The sequence below is a fragment of the Oncorhynchus nerka genome, linkage group LG3 (genome assembly GCF_034236695.1).
Source record: "Oncorhynchus nerka isolate Pitt River linkage group LG3, Oner_Uvic_2.0, whole genome shotgun sequence".
NCBI lineage: Eukaryota > Metazoa > Chordata > Actinopteri > Salmoniformes > Salmonidae > Oncorhynchus > Oncorhynchus nerka.
Window position 1 is genome coordinate 23116699 of NC_088398.1, and position 18569 is coordinate 23135267.

At 46.5% G+C, this 18569-nt stretch overlaps 1 protein-coding gene across 1 annotated transcript in view; it reads right to left on the bottom strand.

Moving 5' to 3' along the window:
* Positions 1 to 487: 487 nt before the first annotated feature.
* Positions 488 to 18569, bottom strand: part of LOC115105151 (pleckstrin homology-like domain family B member 3) — a 30805-nt gene continuing 12723 nt past the window's right edge. Inside the window, 13 exon segments of the mRNA XM_029626816.2 lie at positions 488 to 1938; positions 2132 to 2217; positions 5301 to 5508; positions 5740 to 5892; positions 7546 to 7633; positions 7972 to 8048; positions 8050 to 8150; positions 9793 to 9880; positions 10030 to 10131; positions 11597 to 11707; positions 16430 to 16612; positions 17832 to 17960; positions 18406 to 18543. Of these exon segments, the coding sequence (XP_029482676.2) occupies positions 1804 to 1938; positions 2132 to 2217; positions 5301 to 5508; positions 5740 to 5892; positions 7546 to 7633; positions 7972 to 8048; positions 8050 to 8150; positions 9793 to 9880; positions 10030 to 10131; positions 11597 to 11707; positions 16430 to 16612; positions 17832 to 17960; positions 18406 to 18543 (1599 nt within the window). The 3' untranslated portion in view covers positions 488 to 1803.

An 18569-nucleotide genomic window follows, 5' to 3' on the forward strand; every position in this document is an offset into this window, starting at 1 on the left:
AGATCTGCATGGAGGAATGGGCCAAAATACCAGCAACAGTGTGTGAAAACCTTGTGAAGACTTACAGAAAACGTTTGACCTCTGTCATTGCCAACAAAGGGTACATAACAAAGTTTTTAGATAAACCTTTGTTATTGACCAAATACTTATTTTCCACCATAATTTGCAAATAAATTCATTCAAAATCCTACAATGTGATTTAAAAAAAAAAAATATTCTCATTTTGTCTGTCATAGTTGAAGTGTACCTATGATGAAAATTACAGGCCTCTCATCTTTTTAAGTGGGAGAACTTGCACAATTGGTGGCTGACTAAATACTTTTTTGCCCCACTGTATATACAATTGTGGGTGCCAGTTTGTATAGCTCTATAGCTGTCTGGCAGGAAAGTAAAGTTAAAAGAATAAAAATAAAAATAATAATTAAGAAGTTGTTTTCAAGTAGACATTGAAGTACGCAAATCAGTAAGGGAAGGTTTTCACCAAAAGTGTATGAAAAACCTTTAATGATCATAATAATAATGACAATATTAATAAAACATATTTATAAGCATAGTATTTCTGTGTTGATATTGTAAAAAAAACAACGACAACAAAAACAATCCATTTTAAGAACTGAACGATCGGTCAGTGTTTTGATTGACTCTGAACAGCCCCTTTGACAGATGATAAATATACCAATGTTCAATACAGACATACATGTACAGGTAACTGCCAAAAGAATGGAAACACTTGAGTTAATGAGGGATACAAAGTATGTTGAAAGCAGGTGCTTCCACACAGGTGTGGTCCCTGAGTTAATGAAACAATTGATATCCCATCATTTTGTCTATTATTTTGTCTCCCATGGCTATGCCACCATAAGATGACAATGCCCCCATCCACAGGGCATGAGGGGTCACTGAATGATTTGATGAGCATTAATACGATGTAAAGCCATATGCCGTGGCCAACTCAGTCACCAGATCTCAAGCCAATTGAACACTTATGAGAGATTCTGGAGCGGTGCCTGAGACAGCGTTTTCCACCATCAAACAAAACACAAAATTATCAAATTTCTTATGGAAGAATGGTGTCGCATCCCCCCAATAGAATTCCAGACCATTGCAGAATCCATAACAAGGTGCATTGAAGCTGTTCTTGCTCGTGGTGGCACAACGACCTATTAAGACACACTATGCTGGTGTTTCCATTATTTTGGCAGTTACCTGCATATTTCAATGGAAGCTGTAGTACTTCAATACTTTAATCTGGCCACAAGAGGGAGCTCAAACACAGCTGCTAGAGAGACACCAACCATTAAATCCTGATTTGAGACTAATAAAAAGACATCAGGTTTGTCTGTCAGTATATCATGGTTGGCACTGACTCTAAGATGTCAAATGGTTGCTCCAGCTTGCACTTCCACATCTTTATATTCCCATGGCCTTGTCCCTCCTCCAAATGTCTCTTGTTCCACACATAACCTGTAACAGTCTGCCACTCAGTCCCATGTCATCAAAGCTCCTAAGAAACTATCCAGAATCAAATGTCAGTTCCTTCAGGAAGAGCTTTCCTGAACGTTATGTTCTGCTCATCACTCCTCACCTCCACCACTCATATGACGTAAAGTTCAGTTAGCAAAATGGCAGTCTTGCTGGGTCCTACACGCATTGGAGGGTGGAGGTTGAAGATTGCAGTTTTCCCCACATAATGTAAACTGCTGAAACTGTAGCCAGGTTAGCCAGGTCAGCCAGGTGAATGGAGGTTCAGTCCAAGGGGGAGGTCAGACAGACACAGGAAAGGGGACAGGTGTAAAGTCAAGGTCAGTAGCGGCTGTGCTCGTCTGTTGCTGTGACAATGACGTCCATCCAGATCCTCATGGCCTCGGCGCTGGGCGCCACCAGGAAGAAGAGGCGCTCGTACGTCTTCACACAGAACGTAAGGCTGGGCCGCGGAGACTGAGAGAGAGAGAGAGAGAGAGAGAGAGAGAGAGAGAGAGAGCGAGAGATGAATGGTGGGAGAGCGATAATTTTGGGGATTTTGTTTCAAGCATTGAATGCATGAATGGATCATCTCTTTAACAGTTGTGGTGATATCATGGGCACATTGTTCCCTCTCTATGGTGACAAAATACTGTCTATGAGGACTCACTGAAGTGGCTGTGCGCAGGTGGTCATAGTAGACTTCCTCTATAGCCTGGAAGTAGATCACCCCCTTCAGCTTCCTCTCATCACAGTCTAAAGGTAAACATTAGTCAATTTGAGGGAGAACGAGAGAAAGAAAGAGAGGGAGAGAGACAGACAGACACAAATCACATAGGCATTTAGTAGGGCTGTGGTCATTACATTTTGTCAGCTGGTTACTGTCATGCAAAAGACTGCCAGTCTCACAGTAATTGACCCGGCAATTAACATAAACACATTTAGCATCTCCAGGCCTCCACGCATACAAGCCGCTGATGTGAGGCCTTTGCAACATCTACATTGAAAAAGGATTATAATAAATCAATTGAATATACACCATCACAATAAATCCATTTCAGAAGAACAGAATATGAGTTGGCCTACTGTAGGTTATCTGGCTATGCTCAATGTCATAGGCCAGGGATACTCAACTGTTATCCTACGAGGTCTGGAGCCTGCTAGTTTTCTGTTCTACCTGATAATTAATTGCACACACCTGGTGTCCCAGGTCTAAATCAGTCCCAATTAGAGGGGAACAATGAAAAAAATGCAGTGGCACTGACTTGAGTTTGAGGGCCATGTGATTTAGGCTTGTTTATTGAGCTGAAAAGATATGCTTCTAAGTCTTATGCCATTATTTTATATTATAAGATTTTATAGCAAGAAGAATATAATTGAACTTATCTGAATAAAATAGAAAGAATATTTTTCCCATTCCTGAGCGAGTGGGCATATGAAGTGGCTATGTTGAGCGTAAAAGTGATCATTTCGAAACAGGTCCAATATTATGCTAGATTCAGAGTTTTGCAACTTTAGTTGGGAAGCACAGCCACAGGCTGCCCAATGACACAAGCCTACCAGACGAGCTAAATAACTTCTATGCTCGCTTCGAGGCAAGTAACACTGAATCATGCATGAGAGAATCAGCTGTTCCGGACGACTGTGTGATCACGCTCTACGTATCTGATGTGAGTAAGACAAAACAGGTCAATATTCACAAGGCCGCAGGGCCAGACGGATTACCAGGATGTGTACTCCAAGCATGCACTGGCCAACTGGCAAGTGTCTTCACTGACATTTTCAACCTTTCCCTGTCTGAGTCTGTAACACCAACATTTTTCAAGCAGATCACCATACTGCCTGTGCCCAAGAACACTAAGGTAACCTGCCTAAATGACTACCGACCCATAACACTCACGTCTGTAGCCATGAAGTGCTTTGAAAGGCTGGTCATGGCTCACATCAACATCCTTATCCCAGAAACCCTAGACCCACCCAAACTTGCATACCGCCCCAACAGATCCACAGATGATGCAATATCTATTGCACTCCACACTGCCCTTTCACACCTGGACAAAAGGAACACCTATGTGAGAATGCTATTAATTGACTACAGCTCAGCGTTTCATCACCATAGTGCCCTCAAAGCTTATCACTAAGCTAAGGACCCTGGGACTAAACACCTCCCTCTGCAACTGGATCCTGGACTTCCTGATGGGCCACCCTAAGGTGGTAAGGGTAGGTAACAACACATCTGCCACGCTGATCCTCAACATGGGGGCCCCTCAGGGGTGCGTGCTCAGCCCCCCTGACTGCATGGCCAGGCATGACTCCAACACCATCATTACGTTTGCCGATGACACAACAGTGGTAGGCCTGATCACCGACAACGACGATAGGGAGGAGATCAGAGACCTGGCCGTGTGGTGCCAGGGCAACAACCTCTCCCTCAACGTGATCAAGCCAAAGGAGATGATTGTGGACTACATGAAAAGGAGGACAGAGCATACCCTCATTCTCATCAACGGGGCTGTAGTGGAGTGGGTTGAGAGCCTCAAGTTCCTTGGTGTCCACATCACTAACATTGTCAAAGCACGCCAAGACAGTCGTGAAGATGGCACGGCAATATATTTTCCCCCTCAGGAGACTGAAAAAAATTGGCATGGGTCCCCAGATCCTCAAAAAGTTCTACAGCTGCACCATCGAGAGGATCCTGACCAGTTGCATCACTGCCTGGTATGTTAACTGCTCGGCATCCGACCGTAAGGCGCTACAGAGGGTAGTGCGTACGGCCCAGTACATCCCTGGGGCCAAGCTTCCTGCCATCCAGGACCTATATACTAGGCGGTGTCAGAGGAAAGACCAAACATTTTTCAAAAGACATAGTCATAGTCATCGACTGTTTTCTCTGCTACCGCACAGCAAGCGGTACCGGAGCACCAAGTCTAGGACCAAAAGACTCCTTAACAGCTTCTACCCCCAAGCCATAAGTCTGCTGAACAATTAACCAAATGGCCACCGGACTATTTACATTGACACCACCACCCTCCATTTGTTTTTACACTGCTGCTACTCGCTGTTCTCTATGCATAGTCACTTCACCCCTACCTACATGTACAAATTACCTCGACTAACCTGTAACCCCGCACATTGACTTGGTACTGTTACACCCTGTATATAGCCTCCTTATTGTTATTTTATAGTGTTATTTTTTATTATTTTTTACTTTAGTTAATTTGGTAAATATTTTCTTAACTCTTTCTTGAACTGCACTGTTGGTTACGGGCTTGTAAGTAAGCATTTCACGGTAAGGTCTACACAATTTGTATTCGTCGCATGTGAAAAAGAAAGTTTGATTTGATATTGATGCATAAACTATAATATGCCTATGGATGTTTTGAACTAATCCTCACCTGTCCATTTCCTTGTTAGGTTTTGAAAGAACAACTACAATGATCATGTTTCACACTGTTTCAAACTGCTGTTGAACTTCCTTCTTCAAATTGATCATCACAGTGAGGTTAGTTTTAAAAGCATGATGCTGTTTTGATGATAAGTGTTTGATGTGATTTTCGATGGCATTTGTCATGATGTCAGAGTGGTTAGAGGGACAATAGAGCACTGAGTATCAGGCTGTTAGGACCTGATGGTCATTAGCAAGTTGGGTACTACCAAAGCATGTGCAGAGTGCATAACAGGAGATTACCGTGACTCAACGGTCAGGTGAAATTTTACTGCGGTCATGACTCATGACTGCCGGTGTGGCGGTAATAGGGTCACCGCAACAGCCCTAGCATTTAGGCTTATACACACCAACATCCAACACACACACAGTCTCTCTCTCTCAGCCCCCTCACCTGTGTAGTAGGCTAGCCGCCTGTGGTCCATATCGAAGAGGAACCACCTCCTCCTCCAGGTCTTGACCCGCCCGCCACGCTTGGTCAAGAAGCCGGCACAGCGGCGCGGGGACATACGCAGGCCCATGCACCCCGCCACCCCGTGACCCAGCGACTCCACGTGGGCCCGCAGGTCAAAGTTCGCAGAGAGGAAGAGAGGTAGCGAGCGCTGAGAAGAATAATGAGTATAATGTATATCATTTCACAATAGACGTGTCAAATAAAACAGGTCAACATCACAAGGTTAGTGAGAAGGAGACAGAAAGAAAGACAGATTGAGAGAGCAATAAGCAGGGGAAAAGGAGAGGTTGGAGAAAGGATGTATAACGCTATGGAGCACACAGACAGACAGACAATACAGACAGACAGACAGTACAGCCAGACAGAAAGACAGACGTACCTCAGGGGAGCTGGGGACAGGACTGGTGGTTTTGGGCTTCTCCTCTGGGTCAGGGACTAGCCTGCTCTGGGACTTTACTGGTTCTGCTGCTCCTCGGCCCTCCAGCTCTCTCTGCCTCGTCTCCTCCACCACCACCACCTGCCTCCTTTCCTCCTGGATCAACACACAGGCTCCATCTCAATGATCCTTTCCTATCTCCTTGTGTCCTTATCAATCACATTGGAGGAGAAGGTGACTCCCTTCAAAGACCATCAATTAGTTTTTATTTTTTAGAAAGAGGCATACTTTTATTGACAACAGGGGGATTAAGATGAAGTACAATATCTAGGCTGAGGCATACTACGTATTTATTTGGACAGTAAAGCTAAAACTTCATTTGTCTCTATACTCCAGCATTTTTGGATTTGAGATTATATTTTTAGATGAGGCGACAATACATAATGTCACCTTTTATTTGAGGGTATTCATTCATTCATACAAATCTGTTTTACCATTTAGAAATGAAAGCACTTTATGTATCTAGTCCCCCCCATTTGAAGGTGTCATAAGTATTTGGACAAATTCCCTTAAAAGGTTGGCATGTTTTGGCGGTATGATCCTTGTGCACCTAACTTTCTCATTCATCATTAATTCACAATTCATTCATGATTATCCGTAATCATGGTAGCATCCACATTAATGTAGAAGTGTTCAGAAACATATTCAATTCTTATTTACAATAAAAGTGAGTCCAAAATGACACCATTCTAATGAGCACAACATAATCTGAAACGTAACCAAAACAAACTGCAATGCATCCAACATGTTTGTAGAGTCACAATCTTGATGTAGTCATTGTGTGCTAGGAATATTGGACCAAATACTAAACTTTTGACTACATTTAATACACTATAAGTGAATTTGTCAAAATACTTATGACACCTTAAAAATGGGGACACTAGACAAATAAAGTGAGGTCAATTCTAAATGGTAAAACAGATATGTATGAAAATACTCTAAAATAAAAGGTGAAATTCTGTACTGACGCCTCATATAAAACAAGTTTTTAGCTTCTAATAAATACATAGGAGAGTATGTCCGTTTTCTATGAAGTGTTCTTCCATTTCACAGTGTTTTTTCTTCTGGTGGTCATGTTAATTATGTACGGTAATCAGTAAGTGGTCACACAACAGGGTTGTGTTCATTATTAAGCAACAAACAGAAGAAAACTGACTGAAACAAGGAGGGACTACCTGAATTAACTGTCCAATAATAAACAACTTGTTTTATTTTATTTTATACCCCCCTTTTCGTGGTATCCAATTGTTAGTAGCTACTATCTTGTCTCATCGCTACAACTCCCGTACGGGCTCGGGAGAGACGAAGGTCGTAAGCCATACGTCCTCCGAAACACAACCCAACCAAGCCACACTGCTTCTTAACACAGCGCACATCCAACCCGGAAGCCAGCCGCACCAATGCGTCGGAGGAAACACCGTGCACCTGGCGACCTGGTTAGCGTGCACTGCGCCCGGCCCACCACAGGAGTCGCTAGTGTGCGATGAGACAAGGACATCCCTACCGGCCAAAACCTCCCTAACCCGGACGACGCTAGGCCAATTGTGCGTCGCCCCATGGATCTCTCGGGTCATGGCCCGGCTGCGACAGAGCCTGGGCTCGAACCCAGAGTATCTGGTGGCACAGCGCCACCCGGGAGGCCAACAAACTGTTTTTAAACGCTGTGTTACGGTGTGCCCTAATGAATATGACCTGGCACGTCTAAAGCTGTGTCTGAAGTGATTAGGGATGTTAATGGTGGTGACTCACCCTCTCTTTGAGAAGCCTCTCTCTCTCCGCTTTGGCCTCCCTCAGTCTCCTCTCAATCTCCACCAGGTTTAAAAGTCCCAGATTTGGGCTGGAGGGAGAAGGAAAAATACATATGTCAGCAGAGTTACTGTCATTATTGTCGTCGGAGACGCAGACGTACAAGCATACAGACACATGCACACACAGACTGAGAGCAGCATTTATATTTCACTCACACACACCTAGAAAACTCACCTGACCAGTCTATCCCACTCCACCTCACATCAACTACATCTCCACGCTGACCCAATCACCCAATCAATCTTCCACAGACAACTCATCTCTTCCCATCTGACAGCCAATCAGATACCTCCTCTTATTCACAATCACACTTAACATGTTCCTTTAAACGTTGTGATTTTAGACATTTTTTCCCCCTCCACTAACCTGGCAGCACGGGAGCTACTAGCACTGTTACAGGGGGTGAGGAGATCACTGCCATTGCTGGGCCCAGGTCTGTGCCCCGTTGCTGTGCCCGTTGCTGTGCCCATTGCTGTGCCGGTGGGAGGGGAGAGGGGAAGTGAAGCGCTCTGGGCTCGGACTGTCAGGTACCATTCTCACCAGCCCTGTGAAAGAGATGGAGACAGAGAGAGAGAGAGAGAAAGAGGAAGGGACACAAAAACAGTACACATAGCACATATTATATTATATAAGAGACAGGGTAAGGAGAGCATGAGAAAAGGGGAGAGAATGGAGAGAGCAGAGGAGAGAAAATAGAGGGAGAGAGAGGATGACAGCGCACACACACAAACACACACACAGTGGGTTAGAGAGAGAGAGAGAGGATGACAGCGCACACACACAAACACACACACAGTGGGTTAGAGAGAGAGGATGACAGCGCACACACACAAACACACACACAGTGGGTTAGAGAGAGAGAGAGGATGACAGCGCACACACACAAACACACACACAGTGGGTTAGAGAGAGAGAGAGAGAGAGGATGACAGCGCACACACACAAACACACACACAGTGGGTTAGAGAGAGAGAGAGAGAGGATGACAGCGCACACACACAAACACACACACAGTGGGTTAGAGAGAGAGAGAGAGGATGACAGCGCACACACACAAACACACACGCAGTGGGTTAGAGAGAGAGAGAGAGGATGACAGCGCACACACACAAACACACACACAGTGGGTTAGAGAGAGAGAGAGGATGACAGCGCACACACACAAACACACACACAGTGGGTTAGAGAGTGCGAGAGAGAGAGGATGACAGCGCACACACACAGTGGGTTAGAGAGAGAGAGAGAGGATGACAGCGCACACACACAAACACACACACAGTGGGTTAGAGAGAGAGAGAGAGAGAGAGGATGACAGCGCACACACACAAACACACACACAGTGGGTTAGAGAGAGAGAGAGAGGATGACAGCGCACACACACAAACACACACACAGTGGGTTAGAGAGATAGATCGTGGAAATGGGGTATAGGCAGCAGTGGAGCAAACAGAACAGAATTTCTAAAGAACAGCCATAGACTAGTAGCCCCACTGGCTCATCCAGTTCATACAGCTATATCCTGCTCACAGCATGGTAATAACACACAGCTACATCTGCTACTGACACGTCTTAGCAGAGACTGAAAAGGCAGAGTGAGAGAAAGAGAGAGAAGCAGAAAGAGATGGAGAGAGAAAGACAGACAGAGAGTGAGACAGACGGAGAGAGAGGGAGAGAGAGAGAATGAGAGAGGGAGAGAGAGAGAGAAAGAGAGAGAAGCAGAGAGAGAGAGAGAGAGAAGCAGAAAGAGATGGAGAGAGAAAGACAGACAGAGAGTGAGACAGACGGAGAGAGAGAGAGAGAGAGAGAGAGAGAGAGAGAGAGAAGGAGAGAGGGAGAGAGAGAGAGAGAGAGAGAGAAAGAGAGAGAGAGAGAGAGAGAGAAAGAGAGAGAAGCAGAGAGAGAGAGAAGCAGAGAGAGAGAGAGAGAAAGAGAGAGAGAGAAGCAGAGAGAAAGAGAGAGAGAGAGAGAAGCAGAGAGAGAGAGAAAGAGAGAGAGAGAAGCAGAGAGAGAGAGAAAGAGAGAGAGAGAAGCAGAGAGAGAGAGAGAGAGATGGGGTAGAACTAAACAAATAGACAGACAAACACAGAGGATCAAATAGAAAGATAAAGCAAATATGTAAAAATGCTCTGAGGTAAAGCAAATAAAAAACACAAAGGAATTCATAATTAAACACCCATCATAGCTCACCTTGCGCCGAGACCGGTCTATCGGCGAGCTTATTATTGCGGTGCGAGCTCCGTCTCCGGGGTAAACTGGCGGATTCTTTGGCTTGTTCCTGAAGTTAGGGAATAACACTGAGTTTGTGTTTCGGTACATTACTGGGAGTCAAACAACAAGTGAATCAAATCAGTGTTTATGTACAGTATGTGTCACATACAACTGGAAAACATGACCCGTGTCAGTGGTAACGGCCCGGCAACACACCTGAGGTGATTTGTGAATGGTCAGCGGCGAGAGTGACATCATGCAAGGGACCGAGCTGGGGATGTTGGACCAATCAGCGAGTGGCTTCTTCTCTTTCAAGACCTGATAAGAGATGGGAGTATGACCGTTATATAACCGGTTATGGCATAAACTCAGCCGTGAAGAGGAGAGTGAAAAAATAGACAAGTGAATGTTGTTGTTACAACCTAGACATGTCAGTTAGGTAGGACAGGCCGTCAGTCATAAGACCTGGATGACCACACGACAAACTAAGAAGGTTGTGTCAACATTTAGCCATGACACATCATGAAATGACATAGTAGGAGTGTAAACAGGTAATAAAAGACATTCAGCTCTCAGGCACCACTGTAATGAGTTAAAAAATGATCTCCCTCTCACTATATCTCGGTTGCCCTCCCACCCCTTCTCCCTGACTCACAGACACATAAGCAATTCGGAAGCGGTATGCATTCTCTGTTAACCCGTCTCAGTCTCTCTCGTGTCTGGATGAGCAATGAAATCAATTTCTCTCTGCCAAAAACAGTGCCATCTCTTCTCATTAGTGACTCCTACCCATATGACTACCCTAGCATGGCATACAAAGTCATATTGTATTCAGACACAGTAGTACAGAAACACATTGTCTGTCCCTCCTTTCTCCCCCTATCTGCCACTCCCTTGTACACTCCCTCTCTCGTCCTACTATTAACTGACACACTTAGCCTGTATTAAATCCCATTTCTGATTAACCCAATCTACAGACACTTGAAGCATGCATATTTGATTTGTCGTGTCTCTCCACTTACCGGTGTTGCAGCGACGCGTTTAAGTTCTCTCAGCTTATCTTCACTCATTCCCTCTCTCTCTCTCCCTCACAGTCACCCTCCCTTGTTCTGCTTTTCTCTTCCCTGTTTCTTCCTTCCCTCCCTCCCTCTCTTTCTTCAGTCATGCCTCTTTCTCTCTCTCACTCTCTAAGCTCAGTTGTGCTCTTTCCCTGTCTCTAACTAGTCTCCTCCCCCTTTTCAACTCCCCCTGTCATAATTCTAATCAAAGACATGTCATTGGTTCAACAACAAACCATATCACTGTCCAAGCAGGGAGTTGACAAATCACACGCTTTGGCACTTCAGACAACCATTATGAATATTGAATAAAAACACTGGCAACAACGGACATTCTTATCTAGCTTCCAAGCACTTAATTTACATTTGACATTGTAGTCACTTAGCATACGCAGTTTGTGCATTCATCTTAAGATAGCTAGGTGGTACAACCACATATCACAGGCATAGAAAGTACATTTTTTCCTCAATAAAGTAGCTATCAGTAGACCAGTAGGGTGACATGAGAGAACTTGGGAAGGTTGAAAACAAGGCGGGCTGCAGTGTTCTGGATAAGTTGCAGGGGTTTGATGGCACAAGTAGGGACAGTCATTGAATGTATCATATTTATCATACTTGAACCACCGGGAATATACGACTTAATCATCATTTCCCTGACAAATAATCAATAAATTAAGTTAAAGTTCAGACATTTGCTGATCATCAGCCTCTGTTCCCTTCATTACCCTTTGAGTGGTGTGGAGCAACTCTCTCCTCTCCTTCCTCAAGGCATTCATCTCTCTGTCCTTCTCTCGCTCCATCTCCTTCAACTGCTTCTCAAGCTGCTGGACTCGCTCCTGAAGAAAGCAACGAATAAAGAAAAGAAATCGACAAATGAAACGTCAGACACTTTCATATTAAACACCGCGCCATTCTGTCTCCTGTCATTCATGTTCTGTACGTCCAGTGGCATGTTAGCCAGACGGTGTTGTTGTTAGCATTATAGAGTTGTTGTGTTAAATGTGCACAGCATCTTATCTGTTATGTCTCACGACTTATGTCAATAGTCAGTTACTCTAGGTGTGTTCAATGGCACACCTTCCAACATCCATTGGAGTTACGAGAGGAGATGAGGGACGAATGACAGAGGAGAGGAGTGGGAGATGACAGGGAATAAAGAATTAGTGATGTCAGCTCAGCACAGTTAATATGTCAGAGAGGAGGAGATAGAGACAGAGAGAGAGACCGAGAGAGAGAGAGGGGTATAGAGATGAGCTGTCAACCCAAGCAAGGCCACAGTGCAGCTGAATCAACTCCCTCCCACTCTCTCTCTCCTCCCCTCTTTTCATCACTATTACTTGTTTCATATCTCTCTCTCTCTCTCTCTCCACTTTTCCACCACATCACATGATATCCTAAGTTCATCCTCTTTCTTTCTTCTCGCTCCCTCACGATACAATTCTTCCTTTTATCCTTCAACCCCTCCCCACCACTCTCACCATACCCCTTTTACCATCTCTCTCCATTCTCTACTTTTAGTCCCTCTCCTTTCCTCATACATTTCCTCAATTGACGAGCTCTCCCTTCATCTATACATCTTTCTCCACTTTCCCTCCCTCCCTCCCAAAGTGGCCTCTGATGCTATTGCCTAACTTGTTTGTGCAGTCATGTGACAGTGGAGGGTGATACCGTAGAGTGTGAGGAGAAGGGAGAGTTCACGCTCATGTCTCAGTTTAAGAAGAGGAGGTTGGGGGGCGGGGGGTTACATGTGAGGAGCAGTTTCCAAACAGAGAGTGACTACTGTTGGGGGGGTTACATGTGAGGAGCAGTTTCCAAACAGAGAGTGACTACTGTTGAGGAGGGGGGTTACATGTGAGGAGCAGTTTCCAAACAGAGAGTGTACTGTTCCAAACAGAGAGTGACTACTGGGGGGGTTATGAGGATGTGAGGAGCAGTTTCCAAACAGAGAGTGACTACTGTGGGGGGGGGGGTTACATGTGAGGAGCAGTTTCCAAAAGAGAGTGACTACTGTTGGGGGTGACTACTGTTGGGGGGTTACATGTGAGGAGCAGTTTCCAAACAGAGAGTGACTACTGTTGGGGGGGGGGTTACATGTGAGGAGCAGTTTCCAAACAGAGAGTGACTACTGTTGGGGGGTGGTTACATGTGAGGAGCAGTTTCCAAACAGAGAGTGACTACTGTGGGGGGGGGTTACATGGGGGGTTACATGTGAGGAGCAGTTTCCAAACAGAGAGTGACTACTGTTGGGGGGGGGGTTACATGTGAGGAGCAGTTTCCAAACAGAGAGTGACTACTGTTACATGTGAGGAGCAGTTTCCAAACAGGGGGGGTTACATGTGAGGAGCAGTTTCCAAACAGAGAGTGACTACTGTTGGGGGGGGTTACATGTGAGGAGCAGTTTCCAAACAGAGAGTGACTACTGTGGGGGGGGGTTACATGTGAGGAGCAGTTTCCAAACACTGTTGGGGGGGTTACATGTGAGTGACTACTGTTGGGGGGGTTACATGTGAGGAGCAGTTTCCAAACAGAGAGTGACTACTGTGGGGGGGGTTACATGTGAGGAGCAGTTTCCAAACAGAGAGTGACTACTGTTGGGGGGGCGGGGTTACATGTGAGGAGCAGTTTCCAAACAGAGAGTGACTACTGTTGGGGGGGGGTTACATGTGAGGAGCAGTTTCCAAACAGAGAGTGACTACTGTTGGGGGGTTACATGTGAGGAGCAGTTTCCAAACAGAGAGTGACTACTGTTGACTACTGTTGGGGGGGGGTTACATGAGGAGCAGTTTCCAAACAGAGAGTGACTACTGTGAGGAGCAGTTTCCAAACAGAGAGGGGGGGTTACATGTGAGGAGCAGTTTCCAAACAGAGAGTGACTACTGTTGAGGAGCAGTTTCCAAACAGGGGGGGTTACATGTGAGGAGCAGTTTCCAAACAGAGAGTGACTACTGTGGGGGGTTACATGTGAGGAGCAGTTTCCAAACAGAGAGTGACTACTGTGAGGAGCAGTTTCCAAACAGAGAGTGACTACTGGGGGGGTTACATGTGAGGAGCAGGGGCGGGGGTTACATGTGAGGAGCAGTTTCCAAACACTGTTGGGGGGGGGTTTACATGTGAGGAGCAGTTTCCAAACAGAGAGTGACTACTGTGGGGGGGGGGGGGTTACATGTGAGGAGCAGTTTCCAAACAGAGAGTGACTACTGTGGGGGGGTTACATGTGAGGAGCAGTTTCCAAACAGAGAGTGACTACTGTTGGGGGGGTTACATGTGAGGAGCAGTTTCCAAACAGAGAGTGACTACTGTGGGGGGGGGTTACATGTGAGGAGCAGTTTCCAAACAGAGAGTGACTACTGTTGGGGGGGGGGTTACATGTGAGGAGCAGTTTCCAAACAGAGAGTGACTACTGTGGGGGGTTACATGTGAGGAGCAGTTTCCAAACAGAGAGTGACTACTGTTGGGGGGGGGTTACAGTGACAGTTTCCAAACAGAGAGTGACTACTGTTGGGGGGGGGGGTTACATGTGAGGAGCAAACAGAGAGTTTCCAAACAGAGGAGCAGTTTCCAAACAGAGTGACTACTGTTGGGGGGGGGGTTACATGTGAGGAGCAGTTTCCAAACAGAGAGTGACTACTGTTGAGGGGGGGGTTACATGTGAGGAGCAGTTTCCAAACAGAGAGTGACTACTGTTGGGGGGGGGGTTACATGTGAGGAGCAGTTTCAAACAGAGAGTGACTACTGTTGGGGGTTACAAACAGTTTCCAAACAGAGTGACTACTGTGGGGTTACATGTGAGGAGCAGTTTCCAAACAGGAGTGGGGGGTTACATGTGAGGAGCAGTTTCCAAACAGAGAGTGACTACTGTTGGGGGGGCAGGGGGTTACATGTGAGAGAGCAGTTTCCAAACAGTTTCCAAACAGAGAGTGACTACTGTGGGGGGGGGTTACATGTGAGGAGCAGTTTCCAAACAGAGAGTGACTACTGTTGGGGGGGGGTTACATGTGAGGAGCAGTTTCCAAACAGAGAGTGACTACTGTTGGGGGGTTACATGTGAGGAGCAGTTTCCAAACAGAGAGTGACTACTGTTGGGGGGGGGGGGGGGTTACATGTGAGGAGCAGTTTCCAAACAGAGAGTGACTACTGTGGGGGGGGGGGGGGTTACATGTGATGTGAGGAGCAGTTTCCAAACAGAGAGTGACTACTGTTGGGGGCAGTTTCCAAACAGAGAGTGACTATGGGGGTTACATGTGAGGGGTTACATGTGAGGAGCAGTTTCCAAACAGAGAGTGACTACTGTTGGGGGCGGGGCAGTTTCCAAACAGAGAGTGATGTGAGGAGCAGTTTCCAAACAGAGAGTGACTACTGTTGGGGGGGGGGGGTTACATGTGAGGAGCAGTTTCCAAACAGAGAGTGACTACTGTTGGGGGGGTTACATGTGAGGAGCAGTTTCCAAACAGAGAGTGACTACTGTGGGGGGGGTTACATGTGAGGAGCAGTTTCCAAATAGAGAGTGACTACTGTTGGGGGGGGGGTTACATGTGAGGAGCAGTTTCCAAACAGAGAGTGACTACTGTCCAAACAGAGAGTGGGGGGTTACATGTGAGGAGCAGTTTCCAAACAGAGAGTGACTACTGTCCAAACAGGGGCTGTTGGGGGGTTACATGTGAGGAGCAGTTTCCAAACAGAGAGTGACTACTGTGGGGGGGGCATGTGGGGGTTGACATGTGAGGAGCAGTTTCCAAACAGAGAGTGACTACTGTTGGGGGGGGGGGTTACATGTGAGGAGCAGTTTCCAAACAGAGAGTGACTACTGTTGGGGGGGGGGGTTACATGTGAGGAGCAGTTTCAAACAGAGAGTGACTACTGTTGGGGGGTTACATGTGGGGGTTACATGTGAGGAGCAGTTTCCAAATAGAGAGTGACTACTGTTGGGGGGTTACATGTGAGGAGCAGTTTCCAAACAGAGAGTGACTACTGTTGTTTCCAAACAGGGGCGGGGGTTACATGTGAGGAGCAGTTTCCAAACAGAGAGTGACTACTGTTGGGGGGTTACATGTGAGGAGCAGTTTCCAAACAGAGAGTGACTACTGTTGGGGGCGGGGGTTACATGTGAGGGGTTTTGACACTGGGGGGGGGGTTACATGAGGAGCAGTTTCCAAACAGAGAGTGACTACTGTTGGGGGGGGGGGGGGTTACATGTGAGGAGCAGTTTCCAAACAGAGAGTGACTACTGTTGGGGGGGTTACATGTGAGGAGCAGTTTCCAAACAGAGAGTGACTACTGTTGGGGGGGGGGGTTACATGTGAGGAGCAGTTTCCAAACAGAGAGTGACTACTGTTGGGGGGGGTTACATGTGAGGAGCAGTTTCCAAACAGAGAGTGACTACTGTTGGGGGGGGTTACATGTGAGGAGCAGTTTCCAAACAGAGAGTGACTACTGTTGGGGGGGCATTTAGAGAGAGTATGTGGTGGGGGATAAGCTTCTAACCAAACTAGTAGAACCAGCTTGGAGCTGTGAGATTCTCTGAAATGTTGTCGTCTTCTTATTTGTCGACCCTGGCTTACCTGCGCTGAGTTGACAGCATTCTTTTGGCATGAGATCTCCTTCTCTTTATCTTCCTCGTTCCCTCTCTCCTTCCCTTCCATCTTTCCTTCACTCTCCTCCTCCTCTATTCCGGCCTCGCTCTCCAGGACACGGAATTCCCAGTCCTCAAACACTCGGCCGGCTGCATCCACCATCTCTTTCTCCTGGAAGAGAGAGAGAGAGGGATGGAGGGGAAGAGAGAGAGAGGGACGGAGGGGAAGAGAGAGAGAGAGAGAGAGGGACGGAAGGGAAGAGAGAGAGAGAGAGAGGGGGATGGAGGGGAAGAGAGAGGGACGGAGGGGAAGAGAGAGAGAGAGAGGAATGGAGGGGAAGAGAGAGAGAGAGGGACGGAGGGGAAGAGAGAAAGAGAGCGGGATGGAGGGAGAGAGAGAGATGGAGGGAAAGAGAGATGGAACAGAGAGAGATGGAGGGAAAAAGAGAGTGTGATGGAGGGATGCAGAGAAAGTGATGAAAGAAAGATGCAGAAGGAGAGGAACAGACAGAAAATGGAAGAAAGCTGTTGATTAGTACAGAAAGAGCCTGTGGCTTAGAACACTAAACCAAAAAACAACTGGTCGGACCACTCCATTCAAGACCATTAAACCAAGTCGTAGCTCTCAAGGCTGTGTCCCAAAGGCCATCCTATTCTATATATAGTACACTACTTTTGACCAGGCCCCATTGGGCTCTTGTTAAAAGTAGTGCACTATATAGGGAACAGGGTGCCATGTGGGACACATCCACTGTCATCAGAATGACACGCCATGTCAGTGTCACTGCCAAAACGCACAACGAACCCTTTGTCTGCCTGCCTGCATGTCTGTCTCAGATACCTCTATGACACTTTGACCTATCAGGTAGAAGAGGTACTACAAAGATAACTAGTACCGCCGACAAGAAAGAACATGCAATCCTTTATAACAATGACCAGAGAGGCTAGAGTTAGAACACATGATGTGAAATGAGTTCTAACCAGAGGCAGTGTGAAACCATGCTGTCACTAGCACCTGAATTCAACTGTATATGAGGCTAGACCAAAAGCTAGCTCTCCACTGCACAAAGTTGACTTCACTTCAGGTTTCAGGGCGGGTGATGTCACTCTGCTAGGCTACCTGTGAACTACCCTAAGTACATCTAGACAGACAAACAGGTAGAAGACGCAGTGCATTCTCTTTTACACGCGGTCTAGTGGCAAGGCATGAAATCAGTTAGCTGGGTACTATTGATAAGGTAACGAACGGAAGAAAACGGCCTGAAACAGGTAGGTACAACCTGGACATAAAGAAGCTCTTTTTGTTTTTGTTTTGCAAAACGTTTTAAAACATTGCGTGCCTTAATGAATACTGCCCCAGTCATTGGACTGTTCCTGGATCAGTAAATCACCTGTTGTAGTTGGATCAGTAGCTGCTCTCTCTGGCCCTCTGGCTGACTGGGAAGCAGTGCCTCCTTCTCCTCCAACCTACTCCTCAGCTCCTCAACCCGGGCCCTCTCCACCTCCAGACTGGCTCGCTCCTACACAGAGAGAGAGAACAAAAGAAAGAAAGAAAGAAAGAAAGAAAGAAAGAAAGAAAGAAAGAAAGAAAGAAAGAAAGAAAGAGAGAGAGAGACAGAGAGAGAGAGACAGAGAAAATAGGAGGATGAGGGATGAGAGAGGGAACAGTCATCCCTTTATATAAAGATCCATCTGTTTGTCAGCTCATTCCACTATCACATAGCTTATGCCTATAGTGTCACATGAAGTAACTCAGTGTCTACCTCACTGCTATAGCTACTCATGTACAGGCCATATCACTCTCCGGTCCCAAACCATGAGATTCAAACATACCGCCTGAAGACAGGATGCTTTGGATGGTATTGAATGGAGCTCTGTCTGTGCACCGCTAACCGTCCATCCGTCAGTCCGTCTGCGTCTGTCTGTCTTTCTCCTTATGCTCCTTGTGTGTAAAGCACTACTGACCTTCTGTCTGTCCGTCTGTCTGTGTGTCTCTTCCTGCCCGCCTTCCTCCTGCAGTGTCTGTAGATACAGAGTGTGTCTGCGCAGCTCGTTCCTCTCCTCCTGCAGCTCACCCTCCAACAGGGCTATCTCCAGCTGCAGCTGGAGTGGCAGACATGAGAGAGAGA